Raw genomic sequence first — 11,185 nt, forward strand, 5'->3', positions numbered from 1 at the left:
CTAATTAGTACTATTTATTTCTTAAGCCAAAATCCAAAGCATTTAGTTTGGTAAGTGATTTGTTTTTGTACGTCAACATGTATACAATTTGGTAATGCATTAGCGTGTGAATTATTGTTATATGTCTATAGTATTCTTTTTTTCGTAGTGCAACTACAATGACACTAATGCTTCTAAAGATACTTTCTTCAAAATATTATTGTTCACACAAACATTTCACTTTTCTATCTCTCCCACACAAATCCCATTCCTCTCTTTCGCCCTAACCCTCTATATATACGTGAAGTCCTGGAAATGCTATGTTCGTGCCATCAGCTTTTACATTACGAGAAACACTTACAAATCTAAGTGAGAGCTCTCACCTTCTTCCTCCTAAAAACCCTAACCAGTCTATTTAAACCAAAAGAAAACCATGCCTCTCTTCGACACTCACAACACATGGGCCTTTGTCTTTGGTTTGATGGGTATGATACTAACACTTCTGTTCATTTCGTATATATATTGTTCATCAACAAGTTCTTTTAAAAAAAAAAATCTAATTATAAAGATTATCGATTTTTAATACCATTTATGTTCTTTTATATTTTCCAGGGAATGTCATCTCCTTCTCCGTGTTCCTCTCTCCTGTGTAAGCTCTATTTACATCTTACCTCAACGTATATTTGATAAGCAAGACATAGTACTAATTTTCACGTGTTACTACTACATATGTCTATGTATAACGATATTCTCCACTTTAATAATATTGAGATTACATGAAATGGATGCAGGCCAACGTTCTATAGGGTTTGGAAGAAGAAGACAACCGAAGGGTTTCAGTCTCTTCCTTACGTTGTGGCGCTCTTCAGTGCAACACTTTGGCTTTACTACGCAACACAGAAGAAAGATGTCTTCCTCCTCGTCACCATCAACTCCTTTGGATGCTTCATAGAAACCATCTACATCTCTATCTTCCTTGCGTACGCCCCCAAGAAAGCCAGGGTACCTTACTTCATATATGAATATGCGTATACAAGATCAAACCAATTAACTAACTAAAACACTTATTAATTAATGGATGCAGATGCTGACAGTGAAGCTGCTACTTCTTATGAACTTTGGAGGATTCTGCCTGATTCTCCTTCTATGCCAATTCTTGGCAAAAGGAACCACACGTGCCAAGATCATCGGAGGAATTTGTGTTGGATTCTCTGTTTGTGTTTTCGCTGCTCCCCTAAGCATAATTGTAAGCAATTCGAAAGAGCTAATCAACTGTATATAAAAAGAGAAGCGACTAATTAATATTTAGTTTCAATAATTAACATATTTATTATTTGAAACACAGAGGACGGTAATAAAGACAAGGAGTGTGGAGTACATGCCCTTTAGCTTATCCTTAACCCTTACAATCAGTGCTGTCGTGTGGCTCCTTTATGGTCTTGCTCTCAAGGACATCTATGTTGCTGTAAGCCAATTCTTCTCTATTTATGTATTTGTATATTAATTTGTACCATATTAAATGTATACATTTTTGCATAGATATTTATGTATGTACCATCTAGACACACGTAGAAACACACATACTCAGTTTAGATATTTACTGACCACCGTATTCGGTATTCCCCATAGCAGATCACATATGCTGAAATGGAAACAGTCAATAAAACTTCTTTTTGGCTATGAGAAAATGAATATATATGTTTTAACAATATTATCATGACTTCACAATCATAATCATAGTGTATATTACATGAAAGTGGATGCTTTTGTTTCTAATGAACCTGAGACTTTGAGGTTCTAATCATAGATAAAAAGAGATACGGTTAGCAAAAGATAAACAATTATAGAAAGTAAAACCCTTTGTTTGATATTGTCCTTTACGATAAAAAACTACAAAACATATTATAAAGACTCGCTTTATATTCCAAAGAAACATTAAAGAATTTCGCTTTTGCAAAAGAAATTTTAAATAAATTAGAATTCTTTTATCTTAATTGCTACATAGAAATTATATTTTTTTTTTTTTTTTTGAAACTGTACATAGAAATTATATTTTGTACGTAACTTCTATCGGTGCCGCACAAGTTAGCCATAAACTTTACTTTTGTCATATATAACTTTGTTTTTACGTACTTTATTCATAAGTTATAAAGTGGAAAAGTGAGTGTATTAAATAATTATAATGTTATTGCCACTAAACAATTTTTTTTTTGCAGTTCCCTAATGTGATTGGTTTTGCCCTCGGTGCACTTCAAATGATACTCTACGTGGTTTACAAATACTGTAAAACGCCGCCGCATTTGGAAGAGAAAGAAGTGGAAGCTGCTAAGTTGCCGGAGGTGACCCTCGATATGCTGAAGCTAGGCACAGTGTCATCCCCTGAGACAATCACAGCCGTTCGTCAAGCGAACAAGTGTACCTGCGGAAATGATCGGAGGGCTGAAATTGAAGATGGAGAAAATGCTAAAAACGGCAAGCAGTCCTCTTCCGCAACAGCTACATGAACAATCGCGTTGACGACTATGCAATGTTGACTTTACCCCCAACTTGATATACCAACCACCACGTGTTCCCGTTATGCTGTCGTATTTTTCTGAGTTAATCAAGTGTGCGAAGTAGAGGATTAATTTCCCGGGATAATATATGCATTTTCGAATGTTATATATATTTTTCTGGAATTAAATTCTCTACTTCTTTTTAAAAATTTTATGTAATTACCTATTGGGGATATGTATATTTCCTATTTTCAGGTTTAACGAAAACTATCAAAATTATCTGTCGGCTGATTGTTTCAAGTAACATTATCATATATCATTATCTTGTGGTATTATTTTTTCTAGCCTCAATACTAACAAATGATATAAATGCTAGATGATTGCTCCCACAAGTACATATACTCAACATTGTCCAAGCGTCTCAGCTTTCAAATCCCAATGTTGTTACTCACAAAAGAGTAATTTAGCCCGGATGCAAGTATTCGTGGAATTAGATTTTGGACCTAAAACTTTTTTTGAGATACTCACGATTATAAAAAAAAAGAGAGGAGTAATTTAGCCCCAAACTAACAAACTTCTATAATATTTTTTCAATTAATGGTCTTTGTTATATATATATATACCAATGATCGTTTACACTTCTACACTCAGTAGTCAGCTAATTCAGCAAAGTCCTCATTTCTTATAGCTTCACTATGGCCTTCATATGCTCTCAACTTCTTCTATCTCCAGATCATATGCTCTTCAAAAAAAAAAAAAAAATATATATATATATATATATATCAAACTTTGGAGAATCATTTTTCGAGTAACAAACACTGTCCTTGGATAGTTTTTACACTATACAATGTACTCAAAGAGAGCCACTAGGTAAGCCAATATCATTCAATGCATTCTCCCTCACAATCCGTTGATCCACACTTCTCTATATAGTGCGAGTTTCGGAGATTTATATAGTTTGTAAGAGCTTCTCCATTATGCTTCCATTACGCTCAAATCCCCATTTCACAGAAACTATATAGTAATAGTGCAATAGGCTCATAAAAAAAAGAACGAACAAATAGAGAAGGAAAACGAAGCATATATCCTCATATTCACACAAAGATAACCAAATCCATATGTCCTGGAAACCATTAAAAACACGAAAGTGGGGATAGTGAGTTTTAATGAGATCCATCTCCATGGGACATCCACGCATCATTTAGCTTGTTTGTTATATTCCTTGAGTCCTTTCTAGCTGATACATTACCATCTTACTCTATGGAGTCGCAGATTACAAACAATCCATACAGAAACAAAAACAAGAGTATATATATCATCGACTGAACCTATGTCATGATAGTCATGGTTTGGTTTATCAAAACGATATAACTAATTTTGGTTTAGTCTCTGTAAACCAGAAACCTCTGCCTATACTAGAGGCTCCGGTGTAAACATTCTCTGATGATGGATAGCGAAATTCTTTTGGGTTGAATCTAATAATCCCGAAACTGAAACCTCAAGTCGAATTTTTATCTCTCTAACTTTGTATTGAATATAATTTTCCCAACTCAAAATAAATCTAGGAAAAATTGGGATTAATCAAACCGATCCGATCCAGACTAAACAAAAATAATCAATTTGAAAGACAAACCATACATTAATATGGTCTAAACATATATTTATGGTCTTTAACGAAACCTAACCGAGCCGAAATATAAAAAAATACTTAAATAAATAAAAGCATATTTTATTTTATGAAAATCAAATTTAAACCAAACCATCCATAATATTTTTGATTTTAACGTTAGAATGAATATTTATAAATGTAAAAATTTAAAAACTTATCCAAAATGACCTTAAAGCTGGAACAATACCATCTATATTAGTCATTACAACTGATTTCTTGTATTGACCAATCATTTTCTGAAATTACATAAAATTTAAATTGATATAAAGAACATGTATAAATAATAAATATGCATCACTTTTCTTCTTATGATTGTAGATAATTAATTCATATGATAAATCATAATTTGGCTGTGAAAGTTATCATATAAATCTTTTCAAATCTTCATAAGCTCTTCAAACACTTTCATGGCAGAGGCAGGAAGTCCAAGGAACACATTGATACTCTTCATATCTTCGAGACCAGGTAAAAACAGGATCACTTCTCTCCCTGGTAAACCAACCGGTCCAGAGAAAACGGGTTCTCCCCATCCAAAATCCAGTTTATGTAGTGACAATCTTGACCACGACGTAATCAGAAGTGTTCCTGTCATACTCGGCCTATTCCGGTTAACCTCCAAGTAATCAATAGCCGATCTCATGAAACTGTCTGTAACCAAATCAACCACACTCTTAACTAGACCAACCGAACGAGAAAGAGGGTTCCCAACCAATTCTCCTGATGACGTCACCAAACCTGTTAACACAATCCCGTTCCCGCAATATCCTTTTGGGAGAGGAGGGATGAATCTAGACCGTCCATCAGCCGCGAAAAGAAGTTTAACTCGTTGGTCCTGTTTAAATCGTAGCGCTTCGCACCGTGATTTCCAAAGAAATCCGGTTAAAGCTTGAAATGTTGTAACCTTATTGTTACTATTAATATCTTCCTCATTTGTCATAGTCTTGAGCTTCTCTAGTTTTCGCGGTTCGAAGAGAAACGATTTGTAGACGAGTTTCTCTTCGTCGTAGAGTCTTCCAGTGCCAGAAATGTCTTCGATTTCGTCAAACTCGTTGTGTGGGAACTCGATTTTTGGTGGCTTTCTTGGTTGGAGAATGGCACGGTCCAAGAAAGGTGGCAGAGATAAAGGGAGGCCCTTTGCCGTCTCGCACCACGAGTTCAAGAATTCTGCAGCCGCCACTCCATCGAACATGTTGTGGCTCATGCCTAGTCCTAGGATAAAACCGCCACATTTGAAGTTTGTCACCTGAGTAATGAAACGGAACAAAAAAAAAAGGTTTAACATGTTTTTATTTCATCCAACATTTTAGAATCAATAATAAACAAAACAAATTAGGGTGTGGGAATGAAACAAAAGAACCTACTTATTTATTCTCACCATTGCTTAGTTAATTATTACCCCTGATTCTAACTTAGCACATAATGAGAGTGAGTGCGCACTTTCTGGTCCTAGCTTAATTATTAATGGGTAGTTAACGTCAAACAGCTGATCATTTGTTACTATTTTAAGATATTTTAACAAAAGAAACATAGCTAGATGCATGTATATATGTTGTCACTTGTCAAAAAGGGTGTAATTTAACAATTTTGATAGCTGGTTTTCATATTGTTACACTATGTTATCTAATAAATTGAATTATCGAAAGCGACATATATATTCAAATCGCATTATTATACACTTTGGACAAAACCATTAAATACCATATGGCAAACTTATTCCTAACATTAAATATAAACATTGATTGATACTATAAAATGGCTAAAAAAAAAAAAATGATCGTCAATATTAAATACGATGATAGCTAGCTACTCTGAGTCTGATGGGTGCTTATAGTTAAACATGTCCATGTCAGTTTAAATACGATGGTGGATGCCTCGAACCAACAACATCGTCTAACAAAACTCACAACGTATGGAGCAATAATTAATCAAGAGATCAGATCGATCGAAACCTTACCTGAACTACCACCGGTGGAATCTCAAGAATATTCCGGGCACCAGGAATGTCATAAACAAGTTCCTCGAGCATCTCCATTCTATTCTCAGAGATCGCCTCTTTGATCATCTCTATCCCACAATTAGTCTCAGCTTCTACCAGCACTGCTCCTTCTCCGGTGCAATTCACGGCGATCTTCCCTTCAGGGCTGATGGTCAGCCGTCCGGCCACAGGGTAATAATGAACAAGAACCTCAGAGAGAGATTTCTTTATCACATTGTAGGAATCTTGGTTAGTTTTTGACTTTGATTTGAAGTAATAAAACGTTTTGACCGTGACTGCTATGTTTTGATCGAGATTCGAGAGGTAGTAAAGACCTTTTGGAGTTTCAGACTTTGGAGTAACGAGTACAGGTTTTTTTCTGGTCACAACGAACTCGAATGAGCCGGCCATTTCAAGGGGTTTCGATTAATAAACGTTTAGTTAGAAGTTTTTGAATCCAATGCAGTGAGGAATGGAGAAAGATCAAGATATATGTATATATAGGCTACTTATTAAGGGGGTTTAAGTAGAGTTTAGGGTTTAGGTATCTCGTTTCGCAAGTGAAGATTGTAGATAACGAGTAAAACAGAAAGGCTTGACAACGACCATGAAAGCTCTGGCGACTTGAATACATTTTGTAGACTTTGGACGATTGATTGGATTTATTGAGTCTAATCGGTTAGTTGATCGATAGGAGTGATTTATAACAATAGGGTCATACTTGACGTAACGGGTCTATTATTATATAAAAAGTCAACGTTGGATCTTTCCTTAATAATAACTAGATTTTGATCCGCGCAGGCGCGCGGATGTATATTTTGAAAAATATGTTGATATTTCTTTTTCATGTAATTATTAGGATTTGGAAAAATGAATCCGAGGAACATAACCGATACCGATCCAAAAATATAGTATCAAACCCGAACATAAATTGATTAAATATTCTAATTATTCAAAATTTTGTTATTTAGAGAACCGAATCTGATCCGAACCGAAGTATTTGGGTATCCGAATTTATCTAAAAATAGATTTATATACGTATATATATTAATTATTTTATATTGAACGTATATAAAACTTCAAAAATGATACTTTTAAATTGGTTTAAATACTTGAAAATATATATAGATAGTCAAAGTAAATATCTGAAATAGTTAAAGTATACTCAAATCACCAAAAATACTTAAAATAATTATTGATTCCGTATCCAAAATTTTAAATCAAGCCAATTGATATGTTAAGCTTAAGTATTATGACATATATTATTCAAATTTATACGTAATATATTATTTTATTTGTACATTTTGAGAAATTTAAAATATATAATGATTTAAGACTTTAAAAATAATTTAAATTAGTTATCCAAACCCAAACCAAACCCGCAAAGATCCAAATCGAACTCAAACCAAAATTTAGAAACATTCTAATAAAGTTGAAATCTTTGACCCCGAAAACCCGAAATACAAACCGATCAGAACCAAACCCGTATGGGTACCCAAAAGCCCATCCCTAGTCATTATTATATATCGTATTTTATCATCATATAATTAATCGTATTTTATATGTACCATCATATAAGTAATCATATAATTAATAGTATTTTATACATACCATCATATAAATAATTACATATATTATATTTTTAAAACTTAATATGAAATATAAAAACCATAATTTGAGTTGGTATTTCAAATTGGGTTTTGTATTATATCTATCTTATTAAAACTCAAGTATAAAATTGGAGTGTTTGGAGACTTAAATAGGACTATTAAAAAATTTGGAGTGTTTGGAAACATGGATTGCAGTTTTTTAAAAAAAAAAAAATTTTGTTTGAAAACAAGGATAGTAGTATTAAGAAAAAAAGTAATGGGCTTATGTTTTTTAAAAAAATTGAAAGTTATCTAGGCCACTTTTAAAATATACCAAAATGGGTCAATCTAATTGCCTAAATTTTTTTTTTCTAAACTAACAATAAAACAAAATTTAAACTTTATATACATATTTCAAATCAAAATAATAATTCAAATTTGATTTATATCAAAAATTGATTCAAAAATATACATATATTCAAAAATGGATTTTTACTAAACTATTTTTCAATAACCATTATAAAAAAATATTGTCAACATATATAAGAAAAATATAATTAATCGTATTTCATATGTACCATCATATAAGTAATCATATAATTAATAGTATTTTATACATACCATCATATAAATAATTACATATATTATATTTTTAAAACTTAATATGAAATATAAAAACAATAATTTGAGTTGGTATTTCAAATTGGGTTTTGTATTATATTTTTCTTATATATGTTGACAATATTTTTTTATAATGGTTATTGAAAAATAGTTTAGTAAAAATCCATTTTTGAATATATGTATATTTTTGAATCAATTTTTGATATAAATCAAATTTGAATTATTATTTTGATTTGAAATATGTATATAAAGTTTAAATTTTGTTTTATTGTTAGTTTAGAAAAAAAAAATTTAGGTAATTAGATTGACCCATTTTGGTATATTTTAAAAGTGGCCTAGATAACTTTCAATTTTTTTTAAAAACATAAGCCCATTACTTTTTTTTTTAATACTACTATCCTTGTTTTCAAACAAAAATTTTTTTTTTTTAAAAAACTGCAATCCATGTTTCCAAACACTCCAAATTTTTTAATAGTCCTATTTAAGTCTCCAAACACTCCAATTTTGTATTTGAGTTTTAATAAGATAGATGAGGAGTTTTTATTAGGTTCAGAATAACTTGTTAGTAAATGATACAATCCTCTGATTACAAAGTCGGAGACTCGAAGTATCAAAGTATAATTGCATCAAGTAATTCACTGGTATAATAATAGCCAGATGTAGGCTATGGATGTTAAAAGCGGGACAAGTGTAACGCATGGCGGAAAGAGAGATGATGGGTCACCATTCAACCAATTTTACTGCCATTGTTTTTAATAAATAAAATAATCATAAATTGTAAAAGAAGAAGGTGCGGGATAAATTTTATTGTAAACCACAGTTGAATCTGAAAAGAAAAATAAAATAAAATGTGATTAGTCACTTTTGTAATAAAAATACTTTCAAAATTATATTAAAAATTATATTAAATCACAGATGTAATCACTACTATTTTGTCCATATAATATACCTACATTGAAGTTAAAATGTATACTATTTAATTAACAAAATTAAAAAACTAACAATATTTTTTTCAAAAAAATAATAATTATACCAGTACTTAATTATAATTTAGTATAAATTTAATAACTAAGTGCTGAAACCTAACGGTAGCGGTTCTCGTTTAAACTATCTTATTTAACGATTTTGTTGTTTTGTATCTCCGTATTGATTGAAAACTATTCTAGTAATTCATTATTTTAGGTATTTTGACTTATAAATAATATTTTAAATTATTTTATTATTTCAAAACTAAATTTAATTAAAATTTATAAATATATAAAATATATTATATAAATTTAGGTACCTATTCGGTTCTCAGCTTTGTTCTGTTTTGGTTTTCGATTTAATTCAGGTTCGGTTGTTGGCCTTTTTGGTTCTAGAAATATAGGATCCACTAGTATAATTGATATGATCCAAACCCAAACGAGCCTCGTTTTTAGTTCGGTTTAGTTCCAGATAAATGTGCCATGCCTAACTACAATTTTAAAATTTCAAATACAATATTTCAGATGAGGAAATATGTGAATATGACTTGTAAATGTTTATAGATATATAAAAGATTTTGATAAATAAAATAAAATAGTTGTTTAAGTTATATTTTTATCACTGATACCTTAATTTACATATATAAATTAATAAAATATTTTCAGATATTTTAATTTATTTTTTTAAAGACAGCTAGCGCAATTACAATTTTTAAGCCCAAAATAATTGGCTATATATATATATATATATATATATCTCAATAATAGCTTATTAAATTTTATATTTGAGATATATAAAATAAGTTTTAAAATAAAATTTATATTTTTAAAAGTTATATTAGTATCACTGATTTTTTAGTTTGTAAACTATAAATATATTATATGTATCCTGCAGTTATATTATTTATTGTACATGTCACAATTTAAATTTTGTTTTGAACTACTTTTTAGATGAATCGCAGTTGTTCTCTTATACAACTCGCAGTTAAATCGTACCAAAATATCCAATATGCTTGTCCTGCACCGCTCAATCCATTATTACCATTCGGAGAATTAGACTTTGAACAACGCAGGGTGGGATGAGAATATGTTACCGTTAACCTTCTTCTTTTCTATTGATTTTCATAAACAAAATAATGATTAATTAAAACTAGATCTCGATCCGCGCAACTGCACGGGTTTTTGTTTTCATTTATTTTATATAAACATTTTGTTTTTAATTCTAAATTGGTATATATTATAATACATATATGTCTATAAATTTGTAAAACATAATAAGTTTACGGTATATTTTTTCATTGAATAGATTGTTTTAAACTTTCACATGTATTTGTATCTTCTTCTATATATATTTTTGGATTATCATTTCATTATTAAAATCGTAACTATATATATAAAGATTAGTAAAATATTGTTTTATTGTCATATTCTAAAATATTGTAACATTTCACAAATTTCAAAAGTTTTTAAAAAATTAAACTTTTCGCTTCATAGATTTATATTATCGAGTAAATAATTAAATATTTAGTTTTTTAAAAACTTTTTAAATAAACTACATAGTTTAGATTTTGTTTTCATTAGTTCAAGGTAGTAAAGATTAATCATTGTTAGATAATATCATTTTTGTTATTTAAAACAAATCTTTATAATTTTAAAAGTTAACATCGATAATTTAAATAATTAATAAGAAGGTAAAATGGTGTGTGTGTGTGTTTTTACTGTTAGAGAACTATTTTTAAAAAGAATATTTTGGTTAATATTACACAAAATATGAAAAATATTAACTATATCTTAATAGCAAACTGAATTTCATATTATATTCAAACATAGGCATATTTCAAATTTTTTTGAGAAATTGACACAAATACCACATTCATAGTACCACTTTTCAT

At 30.2% G+C, this 11,185-nt stretch overlaps 2 protein-coding genes across 2 annotated transcripts; one reads left to right on the forward strand and one right to left on the reverse strand.

The window, feature by feature from the left end:
• The first annotated feature begins 220 nt into the window (after positions 1-220).
• LOC103873119 (bidirectional sugar transporter SWEET11) lies at positions 221-2,809 on the forward strand. The gene is made up of 6 exons (XM_009151552.3): positions 221-464; positions 592-628; positions 771-981; positions 1,064-1,225; positions 1,325-1,444; positions 2,196-2,809. The coding sequence occupies exons 1-6, from the start codon at positions 413-415 to the stop codon at positions 2,481-2,483; spliced, it is 870 nt and encodes a 289-aa protein (XP_009149800.1). The 5' UTR covers positions 221-412; the 3' UTR covers positions 2,484-2,809.
• Positions 2,810-4,268: 1,459 nt separating this feature from the next.
• On the reverse strand, positions 4,269-6,798 carry LOC103873120 (fatty alcohol:caffeoyl-CoA acyltransferase). Its single transcript, XM_009151553.3, has 2 exons — positions 6,098-6,798; positions 4,269-5,386 (listed from the first exon to the last, which is right to left on the reverse strand). The coding sequence occupies exons 1-2, from the start codon at positions 6,527-6,529 to the stop codon at positions 4,520-4,522; spliced, it is 1,299 nt and encodes a 432-aa protein (XP_009149801.1). The 5' UTR covers positions 6,530-6,798; the 3' UTR covers positions 4,269-4,519.
• Between the last annotated feature and the right edge of the window lie 4,387 nt (positions 6,799-11,185).

Source organism: Brassica rapa, chromosome A06 (assembly GCF_000309985.2).
Source record: "Brassica rapa cultivar Chiifu-401-42 chromosome A06, CAAS_Brap_v3.01, whole genome shotgun sequence".
Taxonomy (NCBI): domain Eukaryota; kingdom Viridiplantae; phylum Streptophyta; class Magnoliopsida; order Brassicales; family Brassicaceae; genus Brassica; species Brassica rapa.

Bases quoted from the DNA above. Each gene is read 5' to 3' on its own strand.
- LOC103873119 (XM_009151552.3), top strand. From the start codon at position 413: ATGCCTCTCTTCGACACTCACAACACATGGGCCTTTGTCTTTGGTTTG. The intron at 465-591 runs GTATGATACTAA...TATATTTTCCAG, and splicing joins CTTTGTCTTTGGTTTGATGG to GGAATGTCATCTCCTTCTCC. The intron at 982-1,063 runs GTACCTTACTTC...TAATGGATGCAG, and splicing joins ACGCCCCCAAGAAAGCCAGG to ATGCTGACAGTGAAGCTGCT.
- LOC103873120 (XM_009151553.3), bottom strand. From the start codon at position 6,529: ATGGCCGGCTCATTCGAGTTCGTTGTGACCAGAAAAAAACCTGTACTC. The intron at 5,387-6,097 runs GTAAGGTTTCGA...TTCATTACTCAG, and splicing joins TTCCACCGGTGGTAGTTCAG to GTGACAAACTTCAAATGTGG.